Genomic DNA, 19,059 nt, shown 5'->3' on the forward strand with positions numbered 1-19,059 from the left:
AGGTTGTATATTAAAATTTATTGAATTATTGTGTAAGAATTCTCTTTATTAAAATCATTTGGACTCTAAACTGATTATTTACAGACAAAACCTCTTATATCACCAATAGATTCCTACATCTCAGAACAGTATCTACAAACAGTTATTACACTATGTAACAAAATTCATATTTTTTTTTCAAGCTTTTTATATTAATTATTAATTCCAATTTGAGAAAGACAGTACCTCAGGTGCTCTGAGCGGAACTCAAGGTGTGGCAGGGCATAAATGCAGGTCAGGCCATACCGTAACAGATGGAGAGACACCAAGTCACAAGGCTGGGAGAGGGCAGAGGCACCAGGACAGAGGACTGGGAGAAAGACTATTAGAGCAAATGCACTGGGTGTTCTGGAAACCAAAAGAATCATCCTGACAAGAAAGGCACCAAAAAAGCAGCATCTCGCTGTAACCAGGGCACACCCTGAAAAAGAAATGGCATTCCACTGAGACAGCAGCATCCAAGAACCTTCTAGTTTCATAAAAAAAATCAGCCATCATTTCTACAAAAAAAAAAACCCAACCAAAAAAGAAGCTTCCAGGTGCAGCCTAAATTTGCCACCAGACTGATGAAAGCAAGCGCTTTCACATCTACCTTGCGTGGGTGCCAGCTACTCGTGCCAACAGGACAGACATTCAAATACACTAACGGATATTTATCTTAATACTGATCAGTTCTCGGTGTTTCATCCAGACCACGGTGGAAGCAAGTTTCTTTGACCGCAGTACTAAATAAAATCTTAATGCTTGCCATTCCAGAACATCACCTTTCTGAGAACGCGATGAAAGCAGCGACATCCCCTTGCCGCACTTGGCGGCTTGCAGAAGGGGAATGGTTGCTGTGGTGGGGCACGCTCAGCCGGTGCCCACAGAACTCGCTACCTGTAACAAAATGGGAACATCCAGAGAGGATTCTCCATCCTTGAGAAGGAACATCTGTCTTCAGAGTGTCTGACAAGCTGGTCATGGAATCAGGCAGAGATTGGAAGAAACTTGGAAGGATGGTGAGAAATAAATAAATAAGTCTTCCCTGCAACAGGGAATTTTGTAATAAAACCTGTTTTGTGCAAATTTAAATGCAACAAAACCCTGTCATAGTAATGGATTTTGCCACAGGAGAGGGGCATGGACGGAGAGGCGAGGGGCCATGCCTGAATACCCAAGTTGATCCCAGCGAGGGGCCTTCGGTGCACGTCCGCAGGGAAGGAGAATGCCGGTGTCTAGAACCCCAGGGACAGATGGATGGGAGGAGATGGGCACTGCCGGCTTTCCACCCTCACTGCACCTGCGCTGGGCAGTGCCTCCTGTCCAGCTATGCGAGGACAAGCTCAAGATGTTAAATCACCTACATTTACCTCTATTTTTAAGTCTTGATTATTGCTCTAATAATAGCAGACTCGCAGATACGCTCGGAGAAAGCGGATCATTTCCGACATCCAGGAGCAGTACTGAGAAGCAGAGGGGCCTATGGCAGCCAGCTGGGCAGAGGCTGCGCTCTCAGAGACACCCGGACTCCCATCACCACGATTCCAGGAGAGCTATCAAGTCCTCCTCCCTTTGCCAATGTGAGGTGGATTCAGAATTAAGCCCCAACCACACTGTTCTGGGAAAGCGCAGAGATAATTCTGGAAAAATAGGGGCAGACATTAACAGTCTGCAGGGCCATAAATCCAGCAGAGAGCCCGTGGCTCCCGGCAGACGCTCAGCAAGTTGGTGAGGCCACAAACTACACCTTGCTGCCTGGGGTGGAAAGTCCACCTGTCAACACCCAAGGGGACAATGCTACTCTGCCACCATACCTGCGCCTGCCTCACACCAAGGAATCGTCTCCTGCCAGTCCTTTCCTCCACCCAGCTTTTTCGGGGCTGATTTAACCAGATTTGGTCAAGACAGAGGCTTCAGAGATGCTAAGTTCCCAAAAGTTTCACAGAAATGGGTGGTCAGGGCAGGAGCGAGACCCAAACTGGTGCCCACGTGGGGGAAGAGGGGCAAACTCTGTCCCCCCCTTTCTGCCTGGCAGCCGCCAGCCAGCTCGCCGCTGCTCCGTACAGCAGGACAGGAGGCAGCACAGGGATGTTGGCCGTTCTCCGGGCACACAGAGTACCTGGGAATACTGCGGGGAGAGGGTCGCAGGAGAGAGCTGGATTTATAGAAAGAGCGCCCAGCTTGTTACACTGCTCAGAGAACAGCTTTGCAACTGCGCAGCACTCACACAAAGCCACAGGGCTGATCCGATAGGCCTGGAGTTACTGCTATATGCAATGTAAAGAGAGGTAGGGACGTGATCCTGCCCTGTTTTAGCTCTGGTCCCTCCTGGCCAGCGCAATCAGCAGCTGAGGGAAGTGACAGAGGAGTCAGACCTGTCTGCCTGCCCCAGGCACGCAGGACATCAGCGTGGAACTAGCAGCAGGGGGTAAGAGTGAGTAGGGCACCCTTATAAATAGGGATTTGCTCCCAGAAGGGCAGAGTACTCTGTTCACAAGGCGCAGGAACCGAGGAGGGAGCAGCGAGGAGCTGCCCAGTGACAGCTGGCAACTAACTGTGCTTGTGCTGCTCCAGCTTCTCCTTCCTCCCACGAATCGTTCCCGTTTGCAGGACGCCTGACACTCCTTGGGAACAACTCAGTTGTGCTTCACGGCTTCAAGTTCACAGCTCACCAATAACCCTTCTCTGTGCCGCAGCAGGAGAGTTTGGGAAGTGAAACTGAGTAAGGTGTAAGGCGAGCCTAACAGAAGGGCACACAGCTAAGCCTTGAGCTGAGCAGCGGGGAAAAGCAAGCTGCTATTACGACAACGGAGACACCTATGAGTTACCCCTGCAGACAAAGCAGTGGAGAAAACTTTGCTCCAGTGCTGACAGACGTTTGTCAGTAGAAGTGCACAGAGATACTTCTCCAAGAAAAGCTTTGTCTCAAAGCCACAAAATTAAACATTCTCCTTTAGCATTTAAATACATTAACTTTCTGAGGGTATTTACAAGTCCAGTTCAGAGCAGCAGAACAGCTAGACACCGGAGGAAAGGGAAGCGGCACAAGGCATTTGTGCTTTTCCAAAGAGCCGGGCAACCTCTGACCACAAGGAACCAGGAAGACTGATCCTGAGCTGGCTCAGTGGAGACCAAGGCGAGCCAGGCAGCGACTCTCACATGCTGAATTTGTCCTGAGGGAAAGGGTGGGGGTGCTGTCCATTTACAGGAGGCCCCGGGCAAGCGCGCATGCTGGTGAGCACGTCACATCCAAGCAGGTGTCGCGCACGAGCTGTCAGAGACCAGAACACTGGGGAGCAAGAGACCTTCGCCATCACACGCTCTCCCTTCTACATCCAACATCCAGAACCAGCGGGGACGTTGCTGCAAGGAAGTTTCTCAGGTGGGATACTGCAGGAGTGCTTGCTGGCCAGGGACAGAGGTTAGCACAGCTGTCGGCCTGGGGAAAGCTTCCTGCGTCCCCACTGAAGTGACCGGCTGCAGCAGGGGAGTCTCCCAGCACTGGCAAGGGCACCCGTGCAAGGCCGAGGACTCCACAGACATGGTGCTCAGTGTTGTCACCTGGCTCTTCAACAACGTTGTTTGGAAACTTGGCACATTCACATCTGTAGGAAGGAGCTGCGTGGTCCCCCTGACAGTCTGCCAGAGGAAACCTAAAGTTTGGGTTTTGGTTGTTTTTTTTTTTTTTTTGTGTTTTGTTTTGCTTTTAAAAAGAAAAACCTGTAAAAAAATATTCTCTGAGATGCAAGGATGCTTGTACTTTGTACTGCCTTGGCCATCCCTGTTCATGTCACCCGTGGGTTCCTTGGAGAGTCTGGTTCCAATGGCAGCAGGACACCCTGTGTATAGCTAGGACGAGCAGTGTCCCTGCTCAGCCAGGGGAGAGCAGTCTGTCTGCGCCTGTCACAAATCCGTGACTTTATTCTCCACAGCTGCCGCAATCTGTTGTAGTCTATATCCGAGCTGCATCTTCTGCGCCGTTGGGTCTTCTTCCAAGGCAGTAATGATCTGCAACGAGACAGAGCTCATGAACAGCCTTTCTCCAGCACACAACGCCATGCACAGTGGAGAGCCCCGAGCTGGAATCCAGCGTGCTCAAGACTAGAGTGGGTATGTAGTAATTCATCTCAAATTAGCCACAAAAGTATTCTAGATTCGTCCTAATAATTTATAAACTTCATAGTGTAAAAAGAATGCTAAACTTTTCGCATGAAAACGATGTCTTTAGTAAATGAATCTGAACTAACTGCATTTCATTTTTAAGTACAGTATTTGGATATCAGCGTCAAAAAAGGAAGTGTATGTGAAATCCCAACAGCCTCCAATTTAGAGATAAGTCCTCTTTTGCGATTTCCTCCCTTTCTCTTTGATAAGAATAAAGCAAACTTATGACATGGAAGTTACGCGTGCCAATGAAACAATAGACAGTGTTGTAATAGTCTGGCTGCTCTTCAGTTATTACTTTTTGGAGGTTTTTTGGGTGGATGGTAAAAGCAGAAGGGCACGTTCGTACCTGCTGGAAACACACACTTACCTGGTCATAGTACTTATTGATGTATTTGTACAATTCATGTAGAGCCACCAGGGAATTGAGGTCACCTGAGTAATTCTGAATAAGAGAGGAAGTTAGACAAAACCATGAGACACCAAACAATTGTTCTTCTAAGTTCTGTGTCCTCACAACTCAATAGGAAATGTGCCTGTTGCACAAAGCAACAGGAAAAGGAATTCACCACTAGTTCCTAGGGAAGGAAAAAATCACTTGTACTCCTTGCTCTAAATCCTTGACTACACGTTTCTCTTGAGAGCTAGTGGGGCAGACCCTCACCCTCCCAGTGGTGCCACAAAGCAGAGCAGCCACTGGGAGCAGTCAGTATGTGTGAGCAGAACTGCGCACACAGCTGCAATATCTCATCTTTGCATTACTTTCTCTTAGATGCACAGGTGAGGGGCTAGGGTGACTTCTGAAATAATTTTATTTACCCGTGATAGCTCAGCCAGGGCAGAGTTCATCTCCTGGTCACTGGCAGAGATGGTCTGACGAATGTCCGCGTAATACCTACACAGTGGTACACAGGCAATTAGTGTATTGTCCCCCTAGCTGCCTCCTCACTGCTTAAACTACGACTCCTCACGTTCATTGCTTACCTTTCCACCATCTGCTTGTAGCGAGGAATGTCCCGGGCATAGAGCAGCTTATTGATTGGAGAATCCTTGAACATCCAAAACCAGAATTGATTACCAAAAGCTCCTTCACCATGCTGTGAACTAACCTTAGCAGGTAACACCATCACCGCTATTTTCTGTCATTCATTCATGAATTTTTCTCCTCTGCATGGAGAGGCACTTCAAATACCAGGCTCCCTTCTAGTAATGCGTCTGAGAAGCATGAGATGTGTTGGGTGAAGGGATCCCTAGTCCAGCCTTCCCACTTGGAGCTGGGTGATCACCAGTATGAGATCACGTTGGCTTTGCATAGCTGATTCCCGAAATCCTCCAGAGATCCACCCATCCCATCTCTGGTAACCTGTGCAGGACTGTTCCACTCTTGGCACAGGGCGAGTAGTGGTGGTAAAAAGGTTTTCTAATGGCCAACCTGAACCTCCCAAGGTGAATCCTGTGACTTACACTGTCTGCCACAGCCAGCTAGAGTTTAGCTCTGTCCCCTAAGTAGCTGTAAGCTGTAAATAAAGAGCACCCCTCAACAACTTCTTCTGTATGCTAAACAAAATCAGCTCCTCCCTCCTCTCTTCACAGGAGTCCCCACCACTCTCTGATGCTCCAGTGGCACATGGGAGCAAGGATAGGCCTGGCCCGCTGTCGCAGCGGTGCTACGTAAATGTTATTGCCTTCCTGGGACAGCACTGCTCAACTATCTGTGCCAACCATGCTCCTTTCTCCCCCGTACTTACCCGCCCTAATTTATGGTCAGCTATTGTACAGGAGTCCATGAAGGTCTGCGCAATGACCAGGAGCACAGCATCCACGTTATCTGATGTCTGCACATCAAAAACAAACTGGGGATTCTTGATGATGTTGATCCAGAACCGCAGGGGCAGGCTGCAGAGAAGACAGAAGCGCAACAGGGTATCAGCAAGGTAGCAGCTATGGTGCTGAAATATACTCTGCACATTACTGCATCTCCCAGTTTTGCCCTCCCAGCAAAACCAGCTTTTCACACCATGCCCTGCTGCCTTGCACTCCCATTTTGCTCCTCCTCAGTAGGCCAAGGTGGCTGTCACTTTGCAAGTGATCAGCTCTGGACAGCCTAGCAGTGCCTCCTCCGGGGCCCACAGGAACGCCATACCTGTTTGTCTTCCAGATATGGATGGTCTCAGGGTCTGCGATCCCATAGTGCATCGCCTGCTCATCCAACAGGTCGAAGAAATATTTGACTGCCAGAGGGACGGGGCGGTTGGTACTGAGGATCACCTGGAACAAGTCATCCACAAACTTCTGCAGAGTGCCCTGTGGAGAGCCAAGCAGGACAGAGTCAGCACAGGCAGAGGAGAGCGGAGAGCCCAGGCCTCGCGCAGACATGAGGTGACCCTCTTCTACTCAGCAACTTCCCCTCATTGGCCCAAAGCTACTCCCCTCCACTGCACGGAGCAGCAGCAAAGGAGGCCCCAGTGGTTTCTGGAACAGAGGCCAGGGAGAAGCTCACGAACAAAGCAAAATGCATTGGGCAGTCAGATGTACTTGGAGCCACTGCACGTGACCGGGGTTGCTACAGGGGAGAGAACTCACAGCACAGTGGGGTGGCACCGAACCGTAGAGACTGCCTAGTGGGAGGGCTGCTGGCTGCCAGTGGCTACATTCAGCCGGACAGGAACAAGGAGAAGGGCTTTCCTCAGCGGCAAGAGGAAGTTCAGTAAGTGTGGGAAGAACACAGGCACTGCCTGGCAAAGTGCCTGGGCTGTCCCTTGGGGAACGGTACTACTGCAAGCAGGGCACTGCTGGGGAACCTGGATGCCAAAAGTTGATCCTTTCTTGAGAACAGAGGAGAAGAACAAGTTCTCCTGGGTCAATTTTTTAACAATGACATGGAATAAAGCAAAAAGGAGAACGTGAGCAGGCGCTATGCCTGATTTATGACTGCAGCTGAATCTGTACACAGCTGGTGTATACTATTAGCATCAGCTTGCTGCAGCAGGTAACAGGTCAGGCCTATCTTCTCAGCCCTGGGTGGGGCAGAAGGTGAGCAGACATGGCAGCCCAGCAGACACTGCTGCCAAAGAAACTGCTGCAAAACACAAGGTACCTGCTTTTTTCTGTGGGACACACAAGGACAAACATGGGGTGGAGACAGGGATAAAACCACTCTCCTAGAGGCTCCGCAAAACGTAATGCAATAGTAGGAGAAGTTTGGCACTGCAGTGCTGGGACTGGAGGGGAAACAACCAGCACATGCATCAAGCCAGGCAAAGGGGCTCTTCATCTTCATACACATCCCTGCAACCTGCCAGGGGATATGAAGGAAGGCAAGATCCCAAGCACAACACAATCTATGCTGCTTCTCACCTTCATTGAGAGTAGACGTGTCAGATAGATCTCCGGGATTGCCTTGGCTCGCTCCCGATCTCTTAAGCTCCCACGCCGATGCTTGGGAAGCTCTGGCTCTTCTGTTGGTTTTACCAGGTGCCAAAGTTTGATCCCACCTTCATCTGCATCCTCCAGCATTGGTGTTTCTAAAACAAGCAGTTGTTTAGAGATGAGCGCCAGTTCTGTCACAGTAGAGCTTGGCCAGGTGAGCCCCAAAGAAGCATGATTTCACAGTATGACAGAAACACAAATAGGAAGGAACCTCTGGAGGCCTCCATCCAGCCTTCTGCACAGAGTACAACTGTTGTTAGCACTACAGCAGGTTGCCTTTGTCCACCCGAAACCTTCAAGGAGTATCAGGAGTATCCATGGAGCTGTTCGCTCCGCCAGGCAGTAAGGTGACACCTGGCATCCCATCACCACCCTTGGGTCATGCTCAGCACCTGAGGCTATTAAGAGTCCTACAAGTTGCAGACTGCACTCAGCCCTAGAAAATTGCGCTTATCCTACATTTTCATGCCCAGCCTGGCTTCCCTCTGCTCTTACACTCTTTTGCTTTTCTCTCATCTCGCCTGTCCAAGCTTTCAGTTTCCTGACGCTCCTACAAGGGTCCAAATCACGTATCAGCCTTCTATAGCAGCATAAAGCTGGGGCTATGGCAAGAGACTTGTCCCACTAACTGGCAAGTGCTATAAAATCACTTTATGAGAACAGGACAAACTCACTCTCTCCTGGGATGTAATCCTGATTCTCCCTATGGATGTGCTTGGTCAGGCGTGGAACCAGTGCTACTGTTGCTCCATCAGGCACCTGCACACAAGCAAAAAAAAAAAAAAATCAACATTTAAACAAATGACACGTTTCTCATCAGCATAACAGGCAGGTGCTTGTAGACCAAACCAGACTGTACCATTACTAGAAACAGGGACAGAAACAGGGATTTTGAGGCATCATCACTGTCTTTCCTGATGATGGGAGAATCTTCTTTGTATCAATTAGAAAAATGATGTGCAGAGTACAATGAAGATGATAATACTCAGACTGAGGTCATTCATATCTAGAACATATTGCGGCACGATATGACCCACTGCAAGGTAGTTAAAAAACCCCTCTTTCCACTCCTAGAAGCTACTTGGCATCACCTACTGATTTGGACTGGAACATTAGCAGATCCAGCAGCATCGCCTTCATTGCGACAGCCACCAGGCATGAACGTGTGTGTCTCCTTCCAAGCTCCACACCTGCCCACATCTCAGTACGGGTTAAGGAGGGGGCTATGCTTGTTGAAGTCTGAGTGCAGGCCACAGCACTGACTTACATTGAATATACTGCTGCAAGAAAGCTCCAGTCTTTTGACAGTGATCCACCAGGAGGCCAGAGCCACAAATAGAGCATAGCAGTGTGTAGAAGACGAGGAGAGGCAAGGCAATGGTAGACTGAGTTCTGACCTTGTAATGCTGAAGCGTGTTCAGGCGTTTCCAAGTTCCTTGAACAACAGATGTCACATCCTCATCGGACAGTATCAGATGACCTGCCAGCCCCGATCTCCACTCTACAGCCATTAAAACACAGAAAATGAAGAGATAAACTGTTACTTTGAGGCATCTCTGAAGTCTGCTGTACTTCATCTTGGTTGACCTTGTTACACATCCGCTGATGGTCGTCAACCTTTACCCATGCTATTTCACAGACAACATAACCTGAGCAAGTGCCTGCAACAACGCTGAGTCCTGCAGTCGCAGGACAGTGTCTCTGAGCACAGGGACAGGCGGCCTCATGGCCTCCCAAGTTCCACTTGCCTAGTTACTACAAATTCTGTCAGATTGTGACTCTTCAACTAGGTGATTAAAACTGTAAATATGCACCCGTAGTCCTTACTATCTACTATTCCCCCAGTACCTGCTCATCTACAAATGTCACCACTATTCAGCAACAGCCAAAGGAAGAAGATGGAAAAGTGAGTGGTCTCCCTTCACAATGTTAGTCCTACCTTTCATCATCCACTGTGAGAAAAATCCTCCCTGACACGCATTACTGAGATGCTGCCATTGACTTTACTTGCAGGAAGAGCCAGTCTATGACTATAGCGTCTCTACGCTGTATTTAAGTCATCCTCCCCTCCTACACGTTCTCCACGTTGTTTTTCCTACTTCCCCTTGCCCAAGCCATTGCCACGGTCCAAGTCTGGCAAAGAACACCATGAAATGGAAGGGGCTGGACCCAGCTGCTTCTTTCCCACCCCTGCCTCTTGCCGTTAGCCTCTTTCCTGCATCATGCCCTGTTGGGTACAGCCAGAGTGCAAGATCCTTGGTCAGTGACTCTGCACACTCAGCAGAGAATGACAAACGTGCATGGCAGGCAGAGTGCTGCACAGATAGCGGACAACCACTCTTCCACTTCCTCACTGAGTTTTGGCACCAAGCAGTTCTGCTCACCAAGGTCCAGGGTGTCTGGGTCTGGTCGGTGACAGTATGGCGTCCCTTTGTAGATCTGATCCAGGATTTTCTCCTTCACCTGTGTTATGGTGTCACAGTCTAGCACTTTTGCTGAAATCCCTTGGGAGTCCTCTGCCCCTCCTGCAGCAACTCCTGCTTGCGTCAAAGCATTTAAGGTCTGGGGAAGAAAAGAAAAAGTCACAGCTACTCAGCTGATAAGATTACATCTGACAGGTTTATACCTTTGATGGTTGGCATTAAGGCAAGTTAATAGCTAGTCCTTTCACTGGAAGAGTTTCAGAAAAGAAAACATCACAGATGTTAAACACCCTGTTCCCAGTCTCATGTCAAGAGCTGGAAACCAGTTCAACAGTGTTGAGGAGAGACTTCCATGTGCCATCAGCAATTTCATGCCCTTATTTCCAGAAGAGAGCACAGCACATACACCAGATTACTGTGGCTATGGCTCCTATCAGCCTAGGGCAAAAGCGCCTGATTTAGCAGAGCTCTTGTTCATCTATGGAATTGTGCTGCTGGGATAAACCTGGCTCCCAGGAGACAGCGGCAGAATGCTGCACTTCTGCCTCAGTAACAGGAGCAAGGACATTCAGCCCTGTGCACCAGAGAGCCCAGAGGGAACGAAAGATTTGGCACTTACCAGAGTCCGGTACTCCAGGTCCTCTCTCAAGAGGCGGTTGTCATTCAGGGTATATTTGGCTTTCCCTGTCACCCAGTCAACTGGCCCTTTGTCCACCTGGTGCTTGATTCCTCGAAACAGCATGTAAAGGGGCTCCCCAACAGAATCCTGGCACAGAAAGGAAGGAGTTTCACCTGACAGAAATTCAGCTTGTTCCTCCCACCAGAGCCCAACGACTTGGAAACACAGACACCCAAGCAGAGGAGGAGCAGGACTGAGGATACAGCAGCCAAGCCACAGCAGGCAAAGACAGAGCCTCTGCCAACAACAGCTCCTGCTCCATGCGCAGGGAGACTGTGTGGGCCAACTACCAGGTGGATGCACAAACCAAGGCATTGCTCTGCCTCTGTGTCACTAATCTGAGAGACTCTCCTTGTCATCACCTCTCCAGGAAAGAGATTAGATCAGAATCTGTCCTCCCCATGCACAGACCAGCCTATGGCCAGCATGTCTCAAGATAAAGGAGCTACGCTGAGCCCTCCATGATCTGGCAAGATATCCTGGAGACAATGAATAGTTTTAATGCTGATTTAAGCATCCCTGTCCCCAGTGAACACCACAGCTCTCCCATTTCCCACCCTGAAATACAGGATGACTCTGGCACTATTTCAGCCACGAGTGAGGCACAAAGCAAAGCTGTGGTTGCCTCCCCTCTTTTGGCCCCTCTACAGCCCAAAGGGACAAAGAGCTCACCCTCACAAATGCGTACAGGCAGATGGACATCCAGTTGGTTAACAGCTTCTCTACCACCGTTTCTGTCCTGAAAGAGAGCATGAGGTTGGTCACAGGAATATGGTGCAGAGCAGGGAGGGGTCTGGAGATAAAGATCACTCCCCTTGAGAAAACACATTAAACAGTGATACAGAATCAAAGGGGAAAAAAACCAAAAACAAAACAAAAAAAGACTTCAGAGACCAGTAAGGTTAATGCTTTTGCTACCACTTATTTGAGGCACTTTTCAGCCTGAAGGAGGCACCAAATTACTGAAGTAGAGAGACAAGCAAGCAGGGGACAGAGGAAAGCTTCTGGTAGGTCTCAAACAAGGGAAATTTGTTCAGATCAGAAGGATGGACCAGATAAGAGGCTAACGGGGATCCAAACACAGGACAAATTTCAGTTTAGCTTCCAAACTGTGAGCCCAGGGACCTCTAATCAGCAAAGTGAGATTAGCAGACTTGGCAAAGCCCTCGTACCTGAACACAAGGAGAGAGTTAATGTACAGCAGCTTCAAAAGAAGAGGAATTTGGGGTGGGCAACTCCAGCTTCCTACTCTTTTCACACCTTTCCTGCTATACTCCCTTGCCAATTGCAAGGACTGGAGAGAGGGGCATCATTGTTACTGCTTCGTCCTGTTTGATGCATGTTGTCTGGACACACACTGGTCTTAGAGCTGCAGCTCGTGCCATGATGTTATCCTACTCACAGGAGTTTCAGAGCTTGCCAGCTGGGCAGAAAGGCTCTGTCCCGTTGGGTAGCTTGCAGTGGGACCATGGCTGGCTCACTCACCTCCGCAGCATCAGCTTGGGGTTCTTGGCCACATACTGCTCCACAAGGTCATTCAGAAGTGTTTTGAGGATGTCAGTGAAGTACTCCAGCTTCCCATGCAGCGACACGGTGAGCAATGATGCCACATAGGCCCGGTCTCTTGGAGAGAAAGTGCGCTGGATTTCCAGAGTGTGGATGAACTGGTGGGGAGAGACAAGCAGGCAATCTGCTGAAAACAAGGCAGTCACAGCTACTGGGTCTTGGAAGAAGTGGTGCTGCAGGGAGTGATTCGGGAATGAACTGTAACAGACACTGCCCGCTTCCTGCCACCAGCTGCCAGTAAGGTGGTCCTGACCACACTGCAGGCTGCAAGCAGGGAGAGGGGCATTACCTTGGTGAGGAAGAGTTTGCTGTTGAGCAGGTTGGAGAGCTGGACCAAGCCCTGCTCCACAGTTTGCCGCCGACACTCAGGGATGTCCAGGTCCCTTTGCAGTGGTGACTCACGGTGACCCGGGAAGAAAATACGCTCTGCATAGGACTTGTAGTCCAAGAAGGGGATTCCTGTGCCCACAAGATCACTTGTGAGGTCCATCATCTCAGTCATCAGGTCTGAGGAAAAGGAAACGCCCATGAGGTTGACTATATGATCACGCAACTGATGGTGCAGAGCATGAGGTGAGTGCAGGAACTAGGGCCACCAGGATGGGACTGAGGATGAGGAAGGATGTTTCCTGTCAGGAAGAGGCACGTTGGGGTCCCATTGCTTGAACATTTAAAACTAGACCAGGCACTGGGAGAAAGCGCATGAGGAAACTTCCAGCCTTGGGGAGGAACCAGAAGGTGAATTTGGTGATCATTCCCCTTTACAGTCAGGGGCTGGCTTCCAGTTTTATAAAGAGAAAGCCACTGTTCAGCCTAGATCTGTGGTTACAGGCATTACCTACATTAGAGATAGAGTATTAGAGATCCATTAGAGATCTCCTGCTTCTCACTGCTTCCCACATCAGTTGGGGATTACAGCCTGAGTCACCTGCACAGTTTCAGAGCCCCAGGTCTCCCACACAAGGGCTCACTGCTCTAAGTGCTGAAGTACAAGGTTTGTGGGCCCAGAACATGGTGTGTAATTCAACTTGCCCTACACAAAGACTGGACTAGCTGTCCTTAAGATCTCTCCAAGTGTGCTGTCCTGACCTTTAGCTCTTCATCTGAGTCTGGAGAAGGAACTGGAGAATCAGAGAGGTCTCTGTATATATCACTGTGCTCTGAATTAAAGAGAACAATTAAAAATGAAAGAATTTGGCTCAACATTTCAATGTATCAGCACAAGATAAAGTTTTTGCCTGCTCTGAGCTACCCAAACAAGTATGCAGGAACGGAAAGGGAGGTAGGGCTGATTCTTCAAGCTTCCCTGAAGCTGCAAGAACATAAGAGCTCCATGACTGACCTGTGAATTCTTTTTTGCATCTGTCCCGAACACTTGTTTCCAGATTTTCCAGCTGGATTTGAACTTTCTTGTAATCCCTCAGAGCCTGTTTGCTCTTCCTCCTGCAATAAGAAGCAGAATCGTTCCTAGTGGCCCTAGCCCAGGGATTGTCCTTGCCAACTGTTGTTTTGGTGCCAAGGGCTCCAGGGAAATTGGTATTGAGGTGATTTCTACTGAACATCCTCTTCCCAGGATACCAGTGTCCTGTAAACTAGATGTGTCTCTTGGAGCACCCATTGGGTGTGGGCTCTGAATGAACCACAGTGCAGACTGTGACCAGCAGGTACAACATGCCTCACACAACACCAGAGGCTCAGAATTTGACACAAAATAAAGAAAACTGGGACCTTGTTTAGGCCCAAGATGTATACGCTTGGCCATATCCACTGAATAATGTTGTAGAGGAACTTAAATATCTCATACAATGCCAGAGTTTCTTACCTGTATATAAAGACGATGACCAGAACGATCAGCGCCACAAAGGATGCACCAACACCCAAGCCAATCTGTGCCTCCAGCGGGAAGGTGAGCTGGCTTTCTGTGTCATACTGCACTCGGCCCAGGAGGAAGTTCAGGTTTCCCATCTGTACCTGTGTAGAAAAGCATGTGCCATGGCATAAGCTCAGTGCAGCAATGAAATGCAAAGCCACAGGGCTTCTCCAGAATGGGTATAGGTGGCATACAGCTCTCTAGCAAAGCTGTCCCACAGCAAACTCCTGAACCCAGCTATACCATTTGCTTTCAGGCAATGTTTGGGACATAAGAATAACGTTGAGAACAAGAGCAGCTCCTTGCCACCCCTGGTACCTCCCCTGTCCCCCACCAGGGCTTCTGTCTTTCCTTTCTTTTCCCATTCCCTCTCCCTGCCTCCACCAGTACTTCTTGCTTGTGCTTCAAACAACAGGATTTCTTGCGGCGCGGCTGATTGCCTACCGTGAACTCTGGGAGCAAGTCTGTGCCCTCCCGCTTCGTGCGGTGCCGCGGAGCTGGCTGCTCAGAGGGAGGCTCACAGTAGAGATGATTCCTTGTTAGTGTCTTCACCACACAGATTCCTTCCCCAATCATAGCCATAACTTCATCCTTGGAAATAGCCAGATCTAGATTTTCCCCCTGGAACAGATGTGGAACAGCACATCAAATTGGGAAAAACACAACTCTGCATTTCCATGGCTCCAGAGAAGATGGAGGAGACCAACACCATCGGATGAAAGCAGCCTTTTTTCTTCTCTGACCAGGCTTGCATCTGAATTGGCCGCAGAAGTTCATTTTGTAAGCTAAAAAAATTCACTTGCACACAATTTAGATTATAGTTTTAAGACCTGCACCATGCTGCATAAGTACAGTTATATATAGCCTGTCTTCTTAAGGCTCTTCAGCCACAGCACAACTAAGCTCAGCTCTTCACTCTGTGTGTACATGCATACACATACACACGATGTGTATATATTTAAAAAGGTAGTTTCAGGTCAGTTAACCTAAGCACTCAGGTGAGTCAATCAATGCCTGTCAAAGGTGTAACGTTTATGGTATTGTTCTTATCTGCTACACAAATCTACTTTAATTTTTGAGGATTAAGAATTTGTTGTTTGCTTTTTTTAATAAAACCATGCTGACTGATGTTAATTACATTTTTATGTTTAAATGCTTTCTAAGCTGAATCCTGCAGCAGCTTTTTCAAGCTTTTGCCCAGAGCTCTGTCTGAGTATTCTGACAGGTTGGTAGATCAACCTCCTTGCTCTTTGAAAGCTTGCATCTTGTTAGTTCTCCTTCAGTCTTCTCAAATTGCCCTACTTCTCCAAGATGCGTTCAATACCAATGGCAGCAGTCTAGACATTTCCAGACTAGTACATCCTCACAGTTTTTACTCATATGTCAAAAAAGACCAAGTGGAGAAAGTGCATCTCCAGCTGCAGGCATTAAATTTCTTAATGAGTACTGGACTAGAAAGTACTTTTCCATAAAAAAGAAATACCTCAGATTTTTCTTGTATGTACAGAAAAAACATTAGCCATTCTGCCTCTCTGTATCATCTTTAAAGTGTGATTTTCCTACCTCTAGTAACAGGACTTCCCTACTGCCAGGATTCGTTTATTCCTAAGTTACTTCTAGAGGAATCTTAAGAAGTTATGAAAAAGCTAGCAGCTGAGAATAGGATGTGGGGTTTATTTAGTACTAATATCTCATCTACAAATAGTTTATTAGGATCAAAACTAAAAAAGCATGGCAGTTTCCACAAGCCCTGTGAAGCCCTTAAGAGTGATTTATGGGCTCAAGGGGCTTTTTTGATGCACTTTTTTCCCCTCTTAAGTACCATTTCTCATAAGCCAAAGTAGATGTGCTGTGACAGGTTGCGAGCCTGTCAAATGGTTTAAAACCTTGGATGCTGCATGATACCAATTTGAAACACTCAGGTTAGAAACAACTTTGTACAAGGAACATTATTTACAGCTAGTTTTTGTGTTACCTCCACAGAGATGACGCTTCCTGGCTTGTGACGATATGGTTTGGCAGGGTCTTCAGCATTCAATGGTTTTAGGATGGGGTTGACTTCATAAGAGAAGGGCATGGGATGCAGTGAGTTGAAATCAAAGCTCAGATTATCCAGAATAAATTCCAGTTTGATATGGACACTCCGCAACAGCAGGTTAATGGCTGGAGTTTTGCACAGGATCAGGTAGGAGGAGTTAACAAGACACGGTTCTTCAAACTAAATGTGAAAGGCAAAAAACATGTCAGTAGTGAAACACTAATGCTTGTCCTGCAGCTTTGCAATAGTTCCCAACCCTCAGCAATCTGGGGCCAGTCTGCATTCCTCTCATCTGGAGCAACGCCAGAGGAACTCTGCTTAATTGCAGAGGGAAAAATCCAAGATCTGTGGAAATCCCCATGTTCCTCTAAAGAAAGTTTTCATAGCGCTGGATTTGTTGCACATACCCAGGTCTCAGCAGTGAGAATCAGCTCTGAAATTCCCTTGGCAGCAAATTCTGGAGAGGCATCAGCTTTATATCTCCCTGCTCTGACAGAACGGGACCAAAGACCTTGAGTGCAAGGCTGATTTCCTAGCCTGAATGCTTCTGTGAAAGAATCATTCCTTTGTCCGGTTGGATATGTTTTATACGTTTGGTGAAAGTATTAGTCTCAACTTTTTTTTTTCTCCCCTACAGCCACAAATGCCTTGTAAGAACATAGGTAAAAACAACTATTATTGATGCATGTGCATCAGGAGCATATACTCCCAGTTTAATGTACAGGAAGCCCTCCGTCATTTGCACTAATAATGCAAATCCTTCTTGTACTTTGGCTGCCAAACATCCTCTACCTCTGCAAATTCTGCTGCATGCTTTTGACCTCGATGATCACATCAATACCTCTGTAGTGACACTGGCAGCAGGAGAGCAGAAATGTTGGTGGAACTGGTAATTTCACTGAACTCTGCCTGGTTTTGTATCTCAGAGTGAAAGAGAGCCCAGGGGCTACAGAGATGGACTGAACTGTGCAAAAGGAAGAGTCTGGAGCATGGACCTGCTGAGCCACACATCTCTCTGGCTCAGCTGTAGATTTCTTTATCTCCACCCTGCTGCCCTGCTGTTTCTGTCCCACATCACACTTCCTGCACATTTCTAAGCAGAGGCAGACCCAACTCATGGAAATGTTTGTGAAAGTGCTTAACCTCTCAGTCTGGCAGAGAACATTTCCACTTGGCCAAGACTGTTGGTACGAGCCAAGCAGATAAGAGTGAGTGGGGGGAAAAGCCCTAGGGACAGAGAGTCCACCTCTCCAGGGCAGCACATCAACCCTTATGTACCCTCAGCTCCACCAAGCACTTTGCCACGCTACCTGCTGGACACTGCACAGAGCATCCTCAGGGCACTCTGTGTCTGGGATGATTCTGCGCCATCGTCCCAGTCCTCGGCGCCGGCGTTCAGATGGAGAAACCGTAACTCGGATCTTCGGTTTCTGTACAACATCCAAGTTGTATCCATGAACTCTGAGCACTCTCCCTCCACTGAAAGAGAAAAGTAGCTGATCTCATCCACCTATTATTCACTAGCTCCATCTTGCCCATGCTTCCACCCTTCTGCTTATGCTCACTCCTACAAGCCTGGCTTTACTCCAAAGCGCAACTTAAACAGTTGCCATTGGTGCTGTAGTACCTGCCTCACCACACAGCCCTGGGGAAGTTGCACTCGAGTCTTTCTACCTGAGGAAGCTTTTAGGTGGTTCTGCAAAAGTGATGTTGGGATCCAGAGTATATCTGAAGAGGGATCCTTCCAGTCTCCGCTCTTGATCCCCATATTTGATAGTGACTGGGAGTTCTGCGGACACATTGCTGGGACTCGTCTGGCATGCCAACTGATCCTCCGTCATCTCAGAAAGGCTTGGAGAGACAGAAGAGAGAACAAGGGATTAACACAGCCAATGCAGAGATGGATTTTATAGTACTATGCCTCGCTCTTTGCAGACCATCTGCAAACCTCTTCTGGTATTTCCCTAAATTTAATGCTGAATGTCTTGTGCCTTATCTAAGCAAGCAACAATTGCTGGGCAGTTGTCAGTGAGCAGCATGTGGACAAAAAGCGGGTACAGCCACTGTCCAGACTGAAGAGACTGGAAGCATGCTACCAAGGCATGAGCACCTTCTCACCAGCAGTGCTGTCAGGTGTACGTGTCCCAGGACATGAGAGAACAAGCAGCTCTTAGTGTTAGTCTGCAGGAGCCAACTGCAGTTCCCCATCAGCAAAAGCAGAGCTGTCAGGATGGGGTATAGTCCTGTCAAGACACACGCAGAACAGAGGCCATGTAGCACCGTTCACGTCCAAGGGAACACGGGCAGAGGTGTAAGATGGTCGCAGTTGCTGCCATGACCCTCAAGGGGAGAATCTCCTGAACACAGAGGAGAGCAGAGCTCCAACAGCCTGTGCTAAAGGCTGAGCCAGGCAGCATCACACCCTGCAGGGCTCTGGGAAGGACGCAGGGCAGCGCACAGCCAGGCTCTCATCTTACATGTGGCAAGGGAGGTCTCCAAGCAGGACACTGATCTCATTAGGATGCCCAGTCAGCAGCTTTGAGCCCAGAAGGGTAAGGCAGGTTCCTCCCGCTTTGGGGCCCTGGGTTGGAACAATGGATTTCAGCTCTGGGTTCTAGAAGAGAGGAGAGAAGAAAAAAGAGAAACAAAGGAAAAAAAGGAGGTGAGTGACAAGGACCTCAACAGACAAGGCAAGGAAAGAAAACAGCAGAACATGTTCAGTGCCCTCCAGTGCTCTGAAAATAGAAGCTATAGATCCCAATCACAGGCAGGCCTCAGCTAGTCACCTTGCGGAGCAGAGGCAACACAGCAGGGATCAATCACACCCACAAGAACCGTGAATCGGGGATCAGTCTTTCCACAGGCGGCA

The 19,059-nt window shown here is 48.5% G+C and overlaps 1 protein-coding gene across 9 annotated transcripts in view; it reads right to left on the minus strand.

The window, feature by feature from the left end:
- Positions 1–28: 28 nt before the first annotated feature.
- The window catches only part of PLXNB1 (plexin B1), an 80,676-nt gene continuing 61,645 nt past the window's right edge, over positions 29–19,059 (minus strand). For all 9 annotated transcript variants that reach the window (XM_054838284.1, XM_054838287.1, XM_054838289.1 and 6 more), the window contains 21 exons: positions 18,668–18,804; positions 17,865–18,041; positions 17,501–17,669; positions 16,128–16,370; positions 14,597–14,773; positions 14,105–14,253; positions 13,625–13,725; positions 12,572–12,789; positions 12,202–12,380; positions 11,389–11,455; positions 10,657–10,803; positions 9,999–10,176; positions 9,012–9,115; positions 8,289–8,373; positions 7,543–7,709; positions 6,329–6,489; positions 5,934–6,081; positions 5,170–5,234; positions 5,005–5,080; positions 4,556–4,630; positions 29–4,029 (listed from right to left, as the gene is read on the minus strand). In XM_054838284.1, the coding sequence (XP_054694259.1) occupies positions 3,925–4,029; positions 4,556–4,630; positions 5,005–5,080; positions 5,170–5,234; positions 5,934–6,081; positions 6,329–6,489; positions 7,543–7,709; positions 8,289–8,373; positions 9,012–9,115; positions 9,999–10,176; positions 10,657–10,803; positions 11,389–11,455; positions 12,202–12,380; positions 12,572–12,789; positions 13,625–13,725; positions 14,105–14,253; positions 14,597–14,773; positions 16,128–16,370; positions 17,501–17,669; positions 17,865–18,041; positions 18,668–18,804 (2,928 nt within the window). In that variant the 3' untranslated portion in view covers positions 29–3,924. The remainder of the gene's footprint in view (positions 4,030–4,555; positions 4,631–5,004; positions 5,081–5,169; positions 5,235–5,933; positions 6,082–6,328; positions 6,490–7,542; positions 7,710–8,288; positions 8,374–9,011; positions 9,116–9,998; positions 10,177–10,656; positions 10,804–11,388; positions 11,456–12,201; positions 12,381–12,571; positions 12,790–13,624; positions 13,726–14,104; positions 14,254–14,596; positions 14,774–16,127; positions 16,371–17,500; positions 17,670–17,864; positions 18,042–18,667; positions 18,805–19,059) is intronic.

The sequence above is a fragment of the Grus americana genome, chromosome 11 (assembly GCF_028858705.1).
Source record: "Grus americana isolate bGruAme1 chromosome 11, bGruAme1.mat, whole genome shotgun sequence".
NCBI lineage: Eukaryota > Metazoa > Chordata > Aves > Gruiformes > Gruidae > Grus > Grus americana.